The 20,326-nt window shown below is 40.6% G+C and overlaps 1 protein-coding gene across 1 annotated transcript; it reads right to left on the bottom strand.

Annotated features, from left to right (window-relative positions):
- Positions 1-3,988: 3,988 nt before the first annotated feature.
- CCNA1 (cyclin A1) lies at positions 3,989-17,478 on the bottom strand. Its single transcript, XM_007440150.2, has 8 exons — positions 17,323-17,478; positions 12,398-12,632; positions 12,158-12,276; positions 8,678-8,901; positions 7,319-7,523; positions 6,190-6,303; positions 5,055-5,188; positions 3,989-4,040 (listed from the first exon to the last, which is right to left on the bottom strand). The coding sequence occupies exons 1-8, from the start codon at positions 17,476-17,478 to the stop codon at positions 3,989-3,991; spliced, it is 1,239 nt and encodes a 412-aa protein (XP_007440212.2).
- Between the last annotated feature and the right edge of the window lie 2,848 nt (positions 17,479-20,326).

Raw genomic sequence — 20,326 nt, 5'->3', positions numbered from 1 at the left:
GCTGTTGATTAAGCCTGGCCTAGATTTTATTGATGTCAAAAGAAGCACCTCCTTTCTATGCAGTTGTTTTATCCTGACTGCCAACATCAGCCTGTTATTTTCAGCCAGATTCATTATATAAACTTGGCTTCTTATTTAGTTGTTGACTACTAAGGAATGTGTGTCCTGAATTTCCATGAATGCGCTCAAACTCTTCTGTAGAGGAAAAAAAGTCGTAAAACTGAACAATGCCCTGGGTAGTTATGAAACAAACGCAAACTAGAAAAATAAAGAGTTTCAGTTAATACTGCAGCCACTGTAGTAGCACACATAATGCAATTGCTGGTCTTATCTAACTGGGAAAATGTGCTAAAGAAGTCAAGCATAATGCAAAAGATGTAGGAGTTTCAGGTGACATGATTTGCTTTCTTAGATGTTATCCAAGCATTCATGGGATTAAGACACTATAACGAAAATGGGGCCTGGTGGCCTTGAAAACCTCAAATTGCTCACATTTAAGAAAAAAAATATAGGTGTGGGGGCAGTAAATGGGTGCACATGCATATGGAGCCCCAATCTCTCTACTTAACAGCGATCCATTCTTGGCAGGGCAGCCGTAAGGCTAATGGACAATAAATCAAGAGAGAAAAAGAAAATCTCAGTATGTGTGATTTCCCCCCACCCCACTCCCATATTGTATACTGTACAATAGGCCCCAAATCTTCTTGCCTTTAGGATAGCCCTTAAGACCTGGCTCTTCCCCCAGCCATTAGGGGCTGGTTGAGTGGGAATCCCCCTGGGATTGTTTTGTTGTGTGTTTGATTGTTATTTTATATTTTGTATTTATATACTGTTTGTTTTTAGATGGTTTTATTTATTGTGTGTTTACACTGTACACTGCCCAGAGTCACACTGTCTGAGTTGGGCAGCCTTATAAATCTACAAACAAACAAACAACTTAAACATGCAAAAGTATATTCTGAAGTACAAGATATGCCAGTTGTGATTCAATGTATTGTAACTGTATATACAATGATCGAAGAATGCTTGGATTATATGGTTGCCTGAAGTGCTAAGTAGGACACTTTAAACAAGTTTTGCTTACTCCATAATAGGCTCAGGGGATTGAACTTTGTCACCCCTATTCCCCTGACCAGTGGTCCAGCTTAGTAGCTGATAGAACTGGATTGCTCATCCAGACTATAATAGATAGGACAAGTGAACATTAGAGAAAAATGGAGGAGGCTTAATCAATGCCTCAAGGATCCAGAAGGCTTAATGAAACTCTGGGTCATCTTATGGTGGAGTCATCCAAGGCTTCAGATTTATGAACAGTGGACAAGGAGAATCTTGACAGTAGCTTTGATCTTCAAATCCAAGGCTGGAAGGCAGCAACAGCTGCTTTCTACTTAAGTCCCAACTACTCACATCAATTGCAACAAAAGTTGAGACCCTGTAACTTAGTTCATATTAATAGGTTTTGTTCTATCTGGTCAAAATGTCTTATGCCTTCTTGTCTTGTGATTTACTCTGAGATTATTGCAGGAGATGAGGGGAGGGTATGCTCTGTACATTTGCTCACAGATTGCACCTGGGAATGCTGTGAATATCACTGTTTGATGTCATTAGCACCAACTAAGTAGTGTCCAGGGAATTGGAGATCATGAAATTATTCCACCAATGTCTGCACTGGGCTTTCATCCAAACTCTAATATTCAGACTGTGAGAAGGAGAGAGAGCTTGCAAATTTAAAATATCTCATCTCAAAGCAAAGGCTGAAAAAATCCCTTATCAGTTTCATACAAACATTTGAGCAGGAATTATTATTCCTTTGTAATTGAAATACTGCCCATCTAGTAGACAGTAACAACCTTTAAAGACAGCAATAGAAAGTGTACTTCCTCCTCAGCCTTTACATATGAAGTGACACAAGTGCTACCGCTTCTGAACTTACAGGACTGACTCCCAAATACAAAATGTTGCAGAAGCAAATTAAAAGAAATTCATTAAACTTACATTCATATGAAACAACTGCAGACATTCAATTCTTAGGCTGGCTGTTGTCATTTAGTTTGACATTTATATTTAATTTTAATCCCATTTTTTTCATTGTGCTCCTTGACTTTTATTACTGGGGCTTGCAGATCCTTTACATTTTCGGTTATTAAAGCAGTGTCATCAGCATAGCAGAGTTTATTGATGTTTCTTTCTCCTATTTTAAAATCACACTCATCTCCTTCCAATCCAGTTCCCCTTAATATATATTCAGCATATAGATTGAATAAATAAGGGGAGAGCATACAGCTTTGTATCATTCTTTTGCCAACCTGGAGCCAGTCTGTTTTACCAAGTTCTGTCCGTACTGTAGCTTCCTGACCTGTACATACAGTATATCAACATTTATCAACATATAAGGGACTTTAGATGTCTCGTTTACTCTTTTACAATGGAAACAGAATGCCACCCCAGATTTACAATCTTGGACTGATAGGTGCTTGCTCTCTGCATATGAACTAGATTTTTATTGATATAATGGAAATATTTGATCAATGATTACATGTAGTCAAGATTTAATGTTTAAAAACTGAGTTTTAATTTTTTGCGTCTATGTATGTATGTATGTGTGTATAATTTTTTTTATTGCACACATAGACACACAAAGACCTGATGAATACTTGGATAAGAAACCACCAGGAACTCCCAGGGCGGTAAGTTAGACTGGGAAATTGACATAACATCCCAGAAGAAGGGATTCTGGGCAGCATATACATTTAATAAATTATTGTTGTTGGTCACACAGCCAGATGTTTAGACAGGATTTGGTATTTTTATCCACTTCCCAAGGACCTGGGATAGGCAGATGTTATCTGATGGTGTTCAAGGTATCATTGAAGGATGTAAGCTGTTCCAAGTAAAGCTGCCTTTTGCAATTGACTGATGGTGATTTGTCAATGCCAATAGTGTTCAAATGGTGCTCCAGATGTTTTGGGATTCCACTCAGGTCTCCTGTTACTAGTGGTACTATCTTTGCTTTCTTTTGCCACAGTTGTTCTATTTCTATTTGCAGGTCTTTGTATTTTGTATTATTATTATTATGGTCACATAGTCGGCCAGATGTTTAGACTGGATTTGGCATTTTTATTTCCTATTGAGTCCTCTCAAGGACCTGGGATAGGCAAATGTTGGTGTGTGATATTATGTCAAACCATTTCCCATATTTTGCCAAATAAACTAAATGAACATGTCCGTGTAATCACCAAGAGTTGAGCTTGATTTGAAGGAATTTTTACCTTTTCCCATAAATATGATGAACTGCTTCAAAATAAATTCTCTTATGAACATACCACCATCTTTAAAAAAAAAGGTGTCACTACCATATCCAAAAAGAAATGACAACACAAAACCTACTGTGTGTTTAAGGTCACCATTTCTATCTCTCTTCCAGCATCATTTCAGCTCTGATTTCTAGAAGGCAACCATCTTGAGTAATAGTCCAGTTCTTCTCATTTGTTGGAGAACTGTCACAAACACGGATAGTATATTAATTATATCAGATATTAAATTGCTTTAGCTTGAGATGAGAAAAGGAAAGGCAAATCTGAACTTGAGACATTAGTCAAACCAAACTCAAAGTCTTCCTCCACCATTTCTCCCTAAGACACAGTCCCAGTTTTCATTTTATTGGCAAATTTAATGATCAGTTTTTCACAGCTGTTTCAAATTGACTGTTCAAAAGCAAAGGAGACACACACAGCTACTAACAAAGTTTCTTCTTTTGAAGATGAAGATGTTTATTAAAAGTGCCTTTAGTTTATGATAAAAACTACAGTACTGAGTCCTTGTAATACACAATACAGCTATAGAATAGAAGTTCATCTAAAAATCGTTTTAGCAGCAGATTAGACACGTGACCTGCAGTGCCCTATAAAAATAACAAATTGGCCAGATCAACTCTATTGATCAGGAGGCAAGTGCTTCAGCTTCTCTGTTTTTATGGGCATGCTGCAGTTCAATGTAGAGGTAGGACAGTTGGTGGCTCCAGGAGGGATACTTGCATGTATCTGTAAAGGAAGGAAGCCACTTATTACCGACCCCAGGTTGACCTTGACCGTCTCTAAGTTCAAATGCCCTAGATCAGTGGTTTGATTTCAGAAACTAAGACTGTGCGGCCCATCATTTTCCTTCTCTAAAATATGCATCAGACCACCCAGAAATACAATCGTAGCACCTGTATGAACCACTTTAAAGCAGCTGCATCTTTTCCCAGCAGACCCACAATCCCAGGAAAACACATGGCTTTGTTGCAGACAGGTGCCACTGTGGGGGCAAAGTACCTTTTGGACACAGGGCTGCAGCTTCAGATTCAAATATGAACACCATTAGGAATTCCACACTGGAATAAATGTTGGAAGATCTATGTTTGTGAATTGTGGGTATTCTGTCACTCCCAAATTATATACTGTCTGTAAGAATTATATATCTTAGGAACTGATGCTTATTATATTGTTTTAAGATATTTATCTACTGTTTAAAAAGGTGCTGTATTTTGAATATGTATCATTTGGAGAATGCTCAAGAAAGAAGTCATTCATTAGAGCAATTTTTCAGATTCCTATAACTAATTTGAAAGTGTATGAACAGCAGTAAGTAATGTACCCCAAAGGTATATTCAGTAAGCATATCATGGGGGAATTTTATTGCCTTGAATAATTAGTGATCCCCTATCAACAGAAAGACAACAACTTTAACAAAACAAAAATTTATATATTTGAATCTATCACACATATACTGTGCGGAATGGATATATACAGTCTGCTCAGTGTTATCAGTCTGAATGGATGGAACAAGCAACATAAGAACTCCAACTCCTATCATGTTGGCTATGTATAGCCCATGACGACGGACGATGAGATCTTTGGCCCAACAACACTGCACACTGTTGCAAAGGCAAGCTCATGTCTCCCCCTCTCCAGTTTTTGAATTGTACTAATTTGCTCCCATCGTTCCAAATTCGGCATTATGAGGTGACATGGAGGTTAGGAGGACAAGATGCAGCTGCTGACCCAAGAACTTACTTAGTCAGCTTGTATTTCTCCCTTATTGCTTGCTGCTGTCGATGAGGCGCATCGAGGCATGCTTTGTGCAGGTCACTTAGGCACGGCACAATCTCACTCAGCGAGTATCCAGTGAAAGCAGCAAGTGTTTCTGGCTGCTCAGGAGAAGACAGAGTTAGAGCTTCAGTACTATAAATAAATTCAGAGAGACCAGAAAGAACCTGGAAAGAAACTTATGCTGAGTCAGCTATCAAGTTAGGACACACTTTGCTCAACTCAGCAGCCTTAATCTTAAACATTATATAGGGATACTGAAAGAAATCAATTCAGACTGCTTGAATAGGTAAAAAGCTTTGCTCAGTTTTGGAGAGCAAAGTGGGAGCAAAGATCATCACTCACATTATGTACCCCATTTACAATTATGAAACTTTGGTCAACTGCTACCATATTATCCTGCTTGATGGGGCTTTGGATGGTAGGCTGAGTTTTGTGCTCCAAAAAGAGAGAAGTGAAGACAAGTAAACAAAAACTAAATTTAACTTCTCATCTCAATTGGATTCACATGTCATCCAATTAGTTAAATGCAGTTCATATAACTCTTCTATATTTAATCATTCCCTCCATTGCTTTAAACATTATAATTTGATTTTTTTTAAAAATGTGTCTGGAAGGAAATTTCTGGGCAGGTCCCCCAGAGATTTTTGGAGTCTTTGCTCTTCATAATGGGAGTATTCCTATGATTCAAAACCGAAGCAACCCACAACAGAGTTGCTATGACTGCTTTGGAAAAAACTGCTACCCCCAGGCTTTACCTCACCACATTCCAGCAATGACAAATTCACATCTGCCTAGTTTGAGATAAAATATTGAAGGAGGTGCCAGGACAAAGCCTGCAGTGCTGAAATAAACAGCTATTGAGCTGGAGCTAAAATCTGTAAACATGCTTTTTAGAGGCATCGCCTAAGTGACAAACATTGGAAACTGTTTTGTTGTAGTACTGATCTTTTCATTTCTAAGCTAGTTGCTAAAAAAAAAGAAAAAGAAAAAAAGACACAGCTAAGGCAGATGTAAGAAACCTTCTTATTGTTCGTACTTCATTCTTGAAGAACGCCCAGCCATATTCATCCTCCTTTAATATTAAAAAAATCCAGCTTACCCAGAAATGCCGGTTCACAGTATAGTTTGCTAGACAATAAGCAGCTGCTGCCATTTGTGAGGGCAGGTACTTCAGGAATGGATCTGCTTCAAGGAGACTCAATTCTGCTACGTACTAAAAGAACAGGGCACTTTTTAAGGGAGGAACATTAGCAGAGATGTAAGAAGTTCACCTTTTAATATCAATATTACCAATAGTTTGGCATATTTACACGGAGTTTTCTGCTCAGCTGAACAAGTTAACAAGCCTTTACCATCCTTTGGTTGCCTGTTGCTTACAAAGTAATGCTGATCATTCTGCTTTCTAAACTATGGAAGGGAAGTACTTCCTTTCAACATTTTCTCAATTCTATATTTGCATAGTTGTACTATCCTTGACTACTTTTATTTTTATTGAATGATATCACTTTATTTCATATGGCTCTCCGCCTACCTTCAGTGACTTCTGCAAGAAATTTGTTTGTATTTTTGCAAATGGTATTCTTGTCCCTCCCCCACTCATCCCTGGGGTGGGAACAGAGAAGGGGACAATTCTCACTACTCTGGGTCTGCCCCACTTTCCCACTTCTTCCAGATTATCCCAAGGCAGAGATACGAAATATTTTGTACCAATGGAATAATAGGAATCATCTCCAATAAGTGGGCAGGGGTAGAACAATAATTAGATGTGTTTGGATTGAAACCCCAGCAAATCAAATTTGATTTCAGTTTAAATTAAATTAATTCAATACAGTTACTATGATATTCCTTGTGACAATTCCATCTTCTGTAACGTGAAGAGTTTATAGTTCAGTAACAATTCTGGGAAGAGTTCTCAGAGCCAAGGCTTTGAGACTGGGTGCAAATGTGTAGTTCTGGATCCTCAGTTTGCACACCTCTCCTCTCAGTAACACAAATCTCATCTGTTTTAGAAATGCCAAGATAAACTCTGTTGATCAGATACAGCACACCTAAACAGAAATTCTACTGAAGTATCAGTTTGTACTTAAAAACTGTAATATCAACATCACAGACTAAATATGTCTCGAAAGCAGATATCATAGTGCAGATAGGTGGATATTTGTTTTGTGGTCTAGATGTCCTTTAAATGTCTACAAGACAAAGCATAATCTTTAAAGCAAAGAACTTACCCTTGCAAAATTCTCTGTCTTAAGACTTACACCATGTCTTTGTAAGTACTGAAGGAGGAACTGATTGACTGTTGGCACAGTTAAATCAAAAGCAAGTACTTTAAGAAGCAGATGTTCCATTCGTAACAGTTGCTTTTTGGAATAAGTGTCATCTGTTATGTACACAAATTCTTCTACTTCTGGGGGATAGATTTCTTCATATTTCCTGGGAAAAGGAATGGTATAGAAAATTTCATTATATATCAGGTGTGTTTTCATCCTATTAATCCATGACTACCACTCAGAGTCAGCACCATAATCTTTAGATAGCTCAACTACATTTTCATTACAGAGCAGTTCTTACTTCTATTCATTGACTAATTTGATTTAAATCCTGCCTTTCATTTAGGAGTTCAAGGTGATACACACAGAGTTCCCTCAACATATTTTTCCTAACAACAACCCTATGAGGTAGGTTGGGCTGAGAGCATGACTAGCCCAAAGTTACCCAGTGAGCTTCTATGGCTGAGGATGGACTAGAACCTAGCTCTCCCAATTCAGTACGTTCGCCATTTAGAGCTACTGTCATCCAATCATGCATACCAGCTAAAATCTTGCACTCAACTCCATTTGCTCACCTCATTATCCCCATCCTCAAAAGCTTTTTATTCATGACTCCTTTTTACATTTTTTTATGGGCATACATGTATTAGCCTGTCATATATTAATACCTAAGTAGCATATATAACAAATATATTAATGTGTCCGCTAATCTTATTGAATATTAGGGGATTGTTATAAACACAGACAAGCTAGGGAATTTGATATTAAATTCTTACAGACTTGCCTGCCAGGCCAGGCTAACATGTTTTCTAGGCGTTTGCAGAAATGCAAGGAACAGTGAAGTAGGAAATATGCCTGCTAATAGGCATTCAAAATAGCTTTTCTTTTAATCCTGCCCCAAGGACTTGTTGAAATCATTGTGTGGTTATGTAAGGTAAAGGTCAAGGTGGGTGTAGACCCAAAATGACGATCCAATTTCAGATTTTATCTCCAGCATAGTATAGGACAGGTAGGGTGTGTTCTGAATGTAGTCTTCCTGCTTGCCAGACAGGCTGAGATGTTCAAAATGCTTTCATAAGAGGGATATGAAAGCATTTTGAACATGAACCCAAAGAAGTCAATCCCTCTAAAACTGATGTTTTAAACCTTGGGGCAGAACAGTAAAAGCTGGAAATGGAGGTTGGGAAAAATGTGGAGCCAAACTAGGAGTACTAATGCTTGCTTTGTTGTATTTTTTCAGCCATTTCTATCACCCTGACAAACAATCCAAAGGAAGAGCCATCTGCCAAAGGTTGTCTTTTGTGTAAGCATACTTACGCAGCTAGGAGAATTGCTGCTGTTCCTACAAGTTGCAATTTTCCTCTGAGGACAGACATGCAAGAAAGAAATCTGTCTAAGTAGTTCACAGCAAGGTACAACGTCTCTGTCTGAAGCTTGTATTCTTCGCCAACTTCTGCTAGCCAGTCCACTAAGATGGCACGCATCCCTGAGGTTATATCTGGCTGCTTCCTCATGTAGCATGGTCTGGGTCTATATCTCACCTACACAGAAAGGGTTTAGCCTTAGAATAAGCAGAGGGAACGTTTCATCTACACACATTGCACTAAGCCATAATATGTCTTGTTTAGCTTTAGTTTAATGTGTTAAATGATGTCAGCCAACTGTGGCATTCAATAAAGCAGAGTTAGACTCTGTGACCTAATATGTGAGAACACTGACCATATTCTCTGAGGAAAGTTATTGGTGAATGTTCCAAGAATGCTGGCTAATGGAGCCATTGGGCAAGAAATAAGTTTACTCCTCTCTCTCTCCTTACAAGTTAGGGGCATTTCTTAAAGACATTTGCATTGGATGAAAAAAAAAAAAAAACAATCCTGGTTTAGGGAGAGGTACAATTGTGGCTCTCTGCACCGCTATATCTAAAATAGTTTGTGATCATTACTAATCATAGAACATAAAGGTTGGAGGGAACCTAGGTGTTTGTGTAGTTCAGTCCTCTGCCCAGAACAGAAATCCACCACTATAACATCCCCAACATAGGACCATCCAGCCTCTCTCTAAACACCTCCACTAACAGTGTCCGCCACCTCCCAAGGCAATATATTCCACCCTTCTTACCATTAGGACATTTTTTCCTCATGCCTATTTCCTTGTAATTTAACTCCATTTCTTGCTGTGTCTTCTGGAACAACTCTGAATAATTCTGTCTCATCTTGTCCATGACAAACTTAACATACTTGGAAGCAGCCATTATGTCTCCTTGCAACTTTCTATTCTACAGGTTAAACATATCCAGCAATTCCAATCCTTAATTTTTTTTCCTTCCAGGCCCTTCATCATCTTGGTTGCTCTTCTGTAGACACATTCAGACTGTCAATGTCCTTCCTAAAATGTGCTGATGGGCATAGTGTTCTAATTGTGATCTGACCAACGCAGAAGAGAGAAACGATGACTTCTCTTGATCTGGACAGGATACTTCTGTTGATACATTTGGAAACTAGGACTGCATCTGCTTTTTTGAAGCTCCATCACATAGTTGGGTCATGTTCAGCTTGTGACCCACCAAGACAACCAATTACTTTTTTATATGTATTAGTATCCAGTAGGTTCTCCTCATCCTACAGACTTGCTATTGCTTTTTCCTACCCAAGTACAGAACTTTGTATTTGTCTGTGTTGAAATTGTTCTTGGTTCCCCTCCATTGCTACAACTTGTCAAATTCCACATGATCTTCTAAAGTGTTTGCTATCCCCCATATTTTTGTGTTATTTGTGCAAAGCCACAAAGATAGTGGTCACGTGTCACATAAGGTATGAATTGTCTTAGTAATAATGTATGGAGCCAGTGAGCTAAGATTGAAAAAGCATTTTGGGGTGCTAGGGTTCTTCTCTGGAAATCTCAAAATGGACAACAGATTTGCTGTTTATAGGGATGGCTCAAAGCATTGCCACTATGTTCAACTTTTGAATTTGCAAATTACCCCAAATATTAAAAACATTGTATGATAATTAAAATGATAAAATGAGGCAGAAATTATACTAAGTGGAAATTCTGGGAGTAGTAGGCCAACACTTTTGGAGGACTGCAGATATAAAAGTGTTGCCTTTAAGGTAAGATGCAGCCAATCATATTTACCATAGAACAGGAGGATGCACAATGGTTTGACAAAGATGCTTCTGGGAAGCCTAACAGTCTTTGTTTTAAGAGAGGTAGGTTTTCTCACGGCTTAGTACCCAATTCAGGTCCAGAAAATCTTATTATAACCACATTTGGTGTAGGACTAATGGTTTCTTGTGTTCTTCTAAAATTAAACCGGGTAGTTTAATTTTAATTAAACTATCCAAATTTAATTTAACTATTTGAACCAACATGGAGCCATCTCTAGCACAGCCACAGAAGCACTGTGGCATATTGAAAATAAAAGAGTTGCCGACCAATGTGCTCTGCTAATCGGAATCTGTTTGTTTCCAGATACATGTAATTTAAATTGCAAGACAAACATCACCTTACTACGGAGAAAGAAAAAGAAAAGAACTCATAATGGTACAGAGAAAGAACTGTCTCTCAAAACCACTAGCCCACAGAATCATTCACAAGTAGGCAGAAACTGAAATCTGCACAGAGATAGAAAGCAGTGCACAAAGGGAGTTCTCGAGTTACAACTCCAGTTGGGACCAGGATTGCCATCGCTAAGCGAAGTGGTCGTAAAGGGCGATGTCACGTGACTGCATTGCTTAGTGACGTCAATCCAGGCAGTCCGGTTGTCATCAAAACCAAAGATGCATGGGTCGTTAAGCAGGAAGCAGAGGGAGTCCCAAGTAAGGAGTGTGGAGGTGTCACAGAAGGGTGGGGAGGCCTGGTGCAGGCTGTGTATGAGTTGAGGGGAGGGGGTGCTTGGTGCAGCACAAGCTCAGAAAGGCAGGAAATGAGGGCATGGGGTGCACGTGATCATATGGAGGCCAAGGAAAGAGGGTACGGGGTAGGTGTGTGTGATCTCAGGGAGACTGTGGAAAGAGGGCGCGAGGGTACACATGTGAGTGCAGGGAGGCTGTGGAAAGAGGGCACAGGGTATGTGCATGCGTCTGTGTGATCACAGGGAGGCTTTTGAAAGAGGGTGTGGGGTATACATGTGCGTGTGTGTGATGGCAGGGAGGCCGAGGAAAGAGGGTGCAGGGTGTATGCAAGTGAAGGGGGGGAGGAGGGTGCAGTGCGTATGAGCGAAGAAAGGCCGGATGTGGGGAGACTTACCCCAGCAACTTGAGACCTTCCTTGCTGGCTTTCCATTGACTTTGCTTGGTGGAAGCCAGCAGTGAAGGTTGCAATGGCGATCATGTGATTGTAGGGCACTTGGCATCTAGTTGTAAGTGCAAACGGGTTGCCAAGCACCTAGATCATGATCCATGACCACAGGGGTGCTGGGACTCCCTTTTCAGCACCATTGTAACTTCAAATGGCTGCTGAATTAATGGTTGTAACTCAAGGACTACCTGTATAATGCTATGCAAACAACAGAGCTGAAATGTACTCCCATTTAGTAGCCATTACTAGTAAGTTATGGAATGCAAAATCAATAGCATCAATCCTAAAGCTGTTCAGATGTAAGTTATATGCATTCGCCACACTCTAATAGAATGGGAAGCATTTTCTAGGAAGATTACACAAGAAGGAAGCATTCCCCAAGTTAAAGTTTAAGAGACAGATTCATTAAAAAAAGATTGGAGTTCATGGAGAATACATGTTACATGGCCACAATCTACAGGACGATATTCTAGCAAGCCTGTTAAATTTTTTACTTACTTCCGCATCTCTTAAATAATTATGAATATCTTCTGCATATTCATCAATACTCATGATGTCCAGTTCATTACCCTCACAATCTTCATTTTGCAGTGACTTATCCACCAACATTGGAGACACTAGATCAGCAAGATATTCAAAAAGCGCTCCTTAACATTCAAATATTGTTTGCTTTCATAATAGGAAGCATATAATACAAGATGTTAAAAACTTTGCCCTATTGAATTAATGATTAGTTACCTGTACTTAAGTTCAACAGTAGATGAAGGTTAGGCTTTATTATACTGGTCTCAGTTTCGCACATACTAGTTTCCACTTCTTCTGTAGCTATAAAGTTATATTTGCTTCTCTCTTCCACTTCATCTACGTAAACAGTAAAGCTTTTCTTGGATGACACACAGACTGGCAACAGACATTTGCCAGTCATAGGAAAAACATTTTCAGATCCAGGGAGTTGTCTCATTACAGAAGGTCCCTGAAAAAGAATCACTATAGTTCTGTATAAAAAAATAAAAGCAACATTATTCAGATCAGCCTTGGGCTTTAAATGTGGTTGGACTACAACTCTTATCATCATTGACTCTGGGTCATGCTGCATGCCTATAATGGGAATCACAACTCAAATTCCACCAGCCCAAGATCAGGAATAATTAGTTTAGATCATAGGCTGGACCACTGTGATCTAGGAAATGAACACATTCTTTCAATTCTGATGCTGAGTCACAGGAAAATGCTAAATACTTCTTCCAGATGAAGTAGAGATGGATACTAAAGATTCCTCAAATTATGACTGCATAAGAACAGAAGGAAATCAGTTGTCGGAACAATCAGTATGGCTAGGTTTATTTATTTACTCACTACAGTTTATCTGAGTGGCTTACAATAACCAATTACAAAGTAAGGTTAAATCCATTTTTTAAATGCCACAAATAAAATAATATCCAACAAAACGTGCCTACACCCAGAAGTAATATAATTTCCCCTCTTATCACTGAATGCTGCCTGAAAGAGCTATGTTTTCATAGTTCTCTTTGAAAGCTTAATAAAGATGGGACAGTCTTGAGTATCTGGATTCAATCTGAAGTAGGCAGTCTTTGAAATATCTTAACCACACAGAGCTTTAAAAGTGACAACCAGCTCCCTGAATTTTACCCAAAATCTAACCATCAGCCAAGATAGCTCCTGTTGTAGTGGTATCACGTCAAGAAGCCTTGGTATACCCACCACATGTGGCACTTTCTGAAGCTTCTGAATGGTCTTCAAGGATAGCCCCAGGTACAGTGAATTGCAAGGGCATGAATGACTGTGAACAAAACCTCCCATTCCAGGAATGGCAACAACTGATACATAAGATGTAACTGCACAAAAGATTTCTTGGCAGTGACTTCCCCCTGCTGTTCTAGCAAGAGTCACAAATCTGAGAAGACTCTCAAGTTATGTATCAGTTGAGAATGAGAACTATAATCCCATCCAGAACTAAAGATGAACTATTTCTGAAATCAGTCAACTTTAAAGTCCACAACTACTCTGTACTGCAGGATTTAAGTTTGAGTTTGTTTTTTTCCATCCAACAGCCTCCATGCACCAGGTCAAGTCCTCTACCACATCCCCTGCACAGTCTGGAATGGAGATGTAGAGCTGCAGCCCCACCACATTCTCAACAACTGTCCCTAAAAAAGGGTTGGAGAAAGGCAGTAATGATCTAGAATAGCCAAATCAAGCAATAGTTTCTTAAGGAGAATGCACCACCACCTATTTCAAGGCTGGATGCAGAATTCCCTCAACCAAAGATGAATTAACCTCCTGCCAGTCAGGCAGGCACACACACAAATCAGGACCTGAAAGCCATGAAGTACCAGAGAAATGACCTAAGATATTTATATGAAAATCTCATATATTATACACAGATATTAACGGCTATTGCTCTTCTGTACATTTTGGCTTTGCATTTAAATGCAGTCTTTTGACCCCACTGTTTACATTTCTTTCTATGCTATGTACAGTTCCCTCAATATTCAGACAGGGTTAATGTCTTATCTCTCTCACACAAACCCAGAGAATAACTATATGCATCTTCTAAGGTTCACTGAGAAAACAGAAGCCAGCCTGAAGAGTTAGAAATCCAGAGTGTAGAGAAACTGTCCTCCCAAACACACATATACATGACGCTTGCTATTTTTATATATGTTACAGAGGAAAATAACACTTCCTTATAGGACAGAAGTGGCGAAGTAAGCACTAATACCCAGCAAGTGTTTCTAGTCCAACTGAAGTAGACAACATCATGAAATCATTGACCCATCACAATTGGCTGGGTTCATACATTGTATAAAGTTATGTGATTTCATTGGTTTTGGCACCTGCCTTCTGAAACAACTCCCCACCCCCAACCCCGCCACCCAGGCCTGTATGGTTCCCATGTTGCAGCTGTTCCAAAAGTCAGGATTCGTGCGGTCACTGAGCCCTGTTGGTTTTCCTTTTCTGCTGTTTGGGTTTGTTTTCTCCAGATGTACATATTTATTTTCTCTTTTCATTTTATGGTTATTTTTAAACTGTAAGCCACCCAGAATAATCTAAGAATGAGGCAACTTCTAAATCCAGCAATATGAATAAAGAAATAGTGTATGACTACAGCCAATTTCTCTCAATCCTGAAGTTTTAGTAAATGAGGTTAAAAAGTGGAGTCTTTCCATTTAAAGAGCACATACATTTCAACTAGCCCTACATTCCAATGCTCTTTAGCAGTCCCTTAATATATTGTCGAAGGCTTTCACGGCCGGCATACGATGGCTGGTGTGGGTTTTCCGGGCTGTGTGGCTGTGTTCTGGAAGTTTACTTCCAGAACACGGCCACACAGCCCAGAAGACCCACACCAGCCAGTCCCTTAATACTTTGACTATCATTGGACCCAAGTATTATGTATGTATATTATAGGAATGTCAGATTACTCAGTAGCATGTAAAGCTGAACTGTTCACTAGCAATTCAAGCACTCTTAGTTTACAGATTTCTCATTCAACTAACTTATTTGCAGGATACCTAGTTGTTTCAGGTTTTCATGGTATTTTAGGAATAACCACCTCATTTATCAAGATGCCAAAAATATGCAGAACCTTGACACCACAGAAACTGCTTGTCAATAATTCTGCTAAATGAGGCTGGAATTCTTTTTTTGACAGAAACTATTAAATATTTCTAAATGAAATGGAAAGAATTTATTTAAGTTATAGCCATCTAGGATAATTTGGGCAATCTGAACCAAGAATATCAATGGCGAAGCTAACAGAATACAGTGGTACCTCAGGTTACGAACGCCTCTGTTAACGAACTTTTCGGGTTACGACCAGCTCCGGCTGCAAAAATTTACCTCGGTTCGCGAACTCCGCCTCGGGTTACGAACCAGATCCGCGTCCATTTTCCCTGCTGCCACGCGGTCGTGGCTTCCTGTGGGCGAGATCGCGGTAGCAAGGAGACGTTTGGTGAGGCTTGTGGTATGTTTTGTGGCGTTTTGGAAGGTTTTTGGTGTGCTTGTCAGCAAGGGAAATTTGCTTCGGGTTGCGACCAATTCGGGTTGCGACCAGAGTCACGGAACGGATTAAGTTCGTAACCCGAGGTACCACTGTAATTTAAGAAACTTCAAGATAGGAAATGGATGATGATTTAATTATATTCTGTTACTTTAATAAGAAAAGAGAACCCTAAAAAAGAAAAACCTTGATATTTTAATTAACATTACAAAGTTCAAAGAGCAATACTATGCTTGGGACACTTTGAGCTTCTTCTATTTAAGAGGATTTATTTCCAGCAACCAGTAAACCACCCCCAGAATGGCATAATCTGGGTCTTGTCTGGTTATCTGAGGTAAGTTTGACCCAGTTACTCCTGAAGAAGTGGACAGGATACTTGGATTGTTGAGTTCTGCCATGAGTGTGTTAGATCCATGTCCTTCCTGACTGATCAGGACCTTCTGGAAGGTCACATGTAGCTGGCTCCAAGCAGTTATAAATGCTTCTTTGGAAAAGGGGATGGTTCCATGTGCCCTAAAGGAGGTGCTGATCTCACCCCTTCTCACAAAGACATTACTAGAACTGGAAGTACTGGACAATTTTCATTCAGCCTCCAACTTTTCCTTTTGTGAGAAGGTGATAGGCCTACAGCTTCGAAAGGCTCTGGAGGAAGCAGATTATCTGGACCCATTACAGCTGGGTTTCAGGTCAGGATGTAGTACCAAGATGGCATTGATCATGCTTGTGGATGACCTCTGGGGGCTCAGCTTTCAACACCATCAATCATGGTATCTTTCTGGTCTGGCTGAGGGGGCTGGGAGTGGGAGGCACAGTTCTTTAGTAGTTCCGATCTTTCCAAGGCCCGTTCCAGCCAGTGGTGGTGGTGGGAGGTCTGGCCCTAGGTCTCGGCTTTGTAGGGTGTTACAGGGCTTGACTTTCTCCCCACTCCTATTTAACATCTACATGAAACTGCTGGGGGAGGTCATCCATTGGCATGGGATCAAGTGTCATCAGTATGCTGATGATACTCAGTTGTTCATTTCTGCTTTGGGCCAAGTGATGCTGTGGAGGTGCTCCTCAGTGCCTGGAGTCTGTACGGGGCTGGATAGGAATGACCCAGCTTCAGCTCAACCCTGGCAAGACTAAGTAGCTGTGGGTTTTAGGGCACCCCATATCTTGTGATTTGCCCTCTTTAACTCTGGCTGGTATTACACCCGTCCAATCAGAGTGTAATCTGAGAATCTCCTGGACTCACAGCTCCAGCTCAAAAAGAAGGTGAGAGCCATGGCTAAATGAACTTTTGCACAAATACATCTTGGGTACCAGTGGCACCCTTTCATAGATTGGGAGGCACTGCTTATGGTCACTCCTGCCTTAGTAATCTGATTACTACTGCAATGTGTAGTACGTCCCTGAAGAGCATTCAAAAGCTTCAGCTGGTCCAGAACACAACAGCACAGCCAGTAGTGCTAAGGGAGGCTTCCCCACCTTGAGATCATCTGCATGAGTTAGACTTCCTACTCTGAGAAGTGAAGTTGAACACATTTGGGGAAGTTCTACTGAGAACTAAAGCAGAAGCACTGAGTCACCATTCTGTTCCCTTAATATATTCAGCTCAGTCACCTAAGTAGCTCATTATCCAAAAAGCTCTCCAATTTACCTGGGCAGAGGGCCTCAGACACTGTCCATTTTCATTCAGCTCCCCAAGAACAACTCTGTGCTGGAGATTCTGACTGGCATGGGGTACAACTGGACGCGGCAGGGCATCCCGAAGTCCAGCTCGTACCATCTCATCATCCTTGTTGCCGTGGTACATTTCCTGCAGATCAGCAGCTGATACTGGAAAAAAAAAAATACAAAAACACACTAATTTTATTTTCAAATCAACTTACCATTCTCTGGCTTAGCACATGCAAGTGAACACCTTCAAACATGTGACATAATATTCACATTGCTTTCTGTGAGCATAGCTACCTCCACAGGGTCTCAACAGCACTCCCCCAAAGCCAGATATCTGCACAATGAGAAACTGCACATCAACAATGAATCCAGCTAGTAGCCCACTCCACTTACATATTAACCTTTCAAATATTAGAACTGGGTTATCATACCTCCCTACCTCTGACCATCCTCAAAGCCAGTAAGCTTTTGAAAGAAGACTGTAATGATAGCATTAATACTGTTCCCCCAGGCCAGTTTCATCATTTGAAAGCCATGGACTTAGATTGGCTGAAGCAGCATATAGTTCAAAATCTTATAGGAACACATGGCTGTACTTCCATGACATACTTATCTCTAATCTACTCAATTAACCCAATACTTTGAATTTGCAAGATGGTAATCCAGTACCTAACTAAATAGGCTGAGTTCACACACTACAGTAAATAAATATATGGTTGGCTAGCTTACAATTCAGTGTGTTATATAAATACCGCTACATCCATAGAACCAAGTCCCTATGAATCTCTCCCAAGAAAACAAGTCAAAACTCATGATACTCGGGCTATATTCATGCACCACAAGGCTACAATGTGGTTGTCTTGGTTGAGTATGTAAACATCATGAATAATTTACTACAATCTTTGAGCCTTGTCAATGCAGCTTATTTGCCAAATCATGATTACAACACTGCATAAATCCAGCCACTACCTTACCTAGAAGGCATATCCAGCTCCCTTAGTGGATGTTACTACTAATTAAGACATTTGGGAGCATACAAACATGCTCTGGGGTAAATAACAATTCTTTAAGTATTCCAGAACAAGAATTTGAATAAATCGCACGATCTTCTGCTATGGTGAACTGGTGAAGAAATGATCCCAAAAGCAGAACTACTTCTCCCAAGCTCCGCATCACAATAAGGGCCGGGGAAACAAGGGTGCAGGATGTCTTGTTCTGTTGAAACTACAACTCCAGACAAACTAAAGAGGCGGGCAGGAGACGTTCGCCCCAAGCTCTGATCCTTCCTTCCCCATCGCCGTTCGGTTATTCTCCCAAAGGAAACGCCCTTGGAAGAAACCCCCAAGGACCTTGCCATAGTCACCCATTCCTGTTGCAATAACCCCGCCGCTCCTCGCTGCTCTCCTCCCCACCTGTAGCGAAGGGCGTTCACAGGATTCCTTTCCCCTCCCAGCGGAACAAACGGGGCCAAGCAAGGACTCAACGCAACCCCTCCGGCCTCCCGTCCCAGCCTATATAGCCGGCAGCCAATCAGCGCTCGACGCCGCCGCACCGCCCTGTCCGCCGGCACCTCGGCGTGCGCTCTAATTACTTTCAAGCCGCCCGCGTCTGTTGGGAACGGCCAGTTAGAGCCGGCGGTCGCCCGCCCTGCCGCTTGCATGCGGAGGGCAGCTCCCGTGGCAACCTGGGATCTCCATAGAGATCTCTTGCCTGCTGCTGGGAGAAGAAATCTGCCTATCCTGACGTTGGGGTTCCCACCGTTCTCTCGATGCGCGCGGTCCGCACGGCCTGGATGGAAGCGGAATTTCTTGGGGTTGGAAAATCAAAATAATAAAACTTCAGGTGGACTGTCTGCAGAGCGTTGACTTCCCCGGTTCCCCTCCGCCCCCATGATTTCTTATTCCTGTTCTCTTGTTGTTGTTTCTTGGGCTGGGTCTCAGAGGCGCGCCGGGCTGGACAGATGATACCAAGCGGAGTCCCGTACACACGCAAGTCCGTCCCTCAGTAAAGACTCGGAAACCTTATTTCCCCTCGCTGTCGCTGTTCGTTGCAACAGAGGCAACAGAAATTCATCATAATTTGCCAGATTAATAACACAATGAGCCATCAACCACGAATTTCAAACTACATTTGCTGAGTTTAGTAAACTACGTACAAATAAAACCCGTCATGGTGTGTTGTGTGACTATGACCACTGTTTGGAAATTTTTCTAAATGTTCTTTGCAACTTCATCCTTTGGCTGTATTTGCCCAGTATGTTTAACTGGATTATTAACAAGCCCACTGTACTGCACTAACCCAGAAATCCAGGCAGTTCAGAGACAGCTAGTCCTGCACTAACCAGTCCTCTGTGATGCTCTGTTATAAACTTGCTACCAAGCCTGAAAGCCACAGAACTTCTCTTCCAAACACTGATTGGTCCAGAGGTCAAGTCTCCCTCACTGTTGCCTGCTTGGCCAAGAGGAAGGAATCAGTTCATATTTAATTTAATTTAATTTAATTTAATTTAATTTAATTTAAATTAAATTAAATTAAATTTGGTTTGTTATGGCTGTCCACTCCAGAAGACTCTGGGTGGAAATCTTGCATATAGTATCTTGGTACAAAGGCTTGTGGGATAAAAGGCCAGACTGGAGAAAGTGGGGAGGGATTCTGTATTTCCCCAAAGTGCAGTGATCTATGACTGAATTAGCAGTTGTATAGATTAAGAGTGCTGTGACAATATAGATCTTGATTCTGTTAATCATGCCCACTGGAACAGCAGAAAACAAAGTTAGGATCATGCATCACCTTAAGGGGGAACATGGTTTGTTTAGTTTTGGCTTTTTGGTTTAATCCAAAAATGAAAATATAACAACATAAACATATAGTAAATAATCAGACTGGGTAATAAAAGAACACATGAAAATGTGTGGATATTTACAGTTCAAACAAAAAAATAAAAACAAGGTTTCTGTGGGGGAAAGGCTAAAGTATAAAAACAG

Source organism: Python bivittatus, unplaced genomic scaffold, assembly GCF_059951505.1.
Source record: "Python bivittatus isolate LINGU-HERP-01145 unplaced genomic scaffold, Pbiv_v1 ctg000340_np1212, whole genome shotgun sequence".
Classification (NCBI taxonomy): domain Eukaryota; kingdom Metazoa; phylum Chordata; class Lepidosauria; order Squamata; family Pythonidae; genus Python; species Python bivittatus.
Note: the sequence above shows the minus strand (reverse complement) of the source record. Positions and strands in the feature narration are given on the sequence as shown.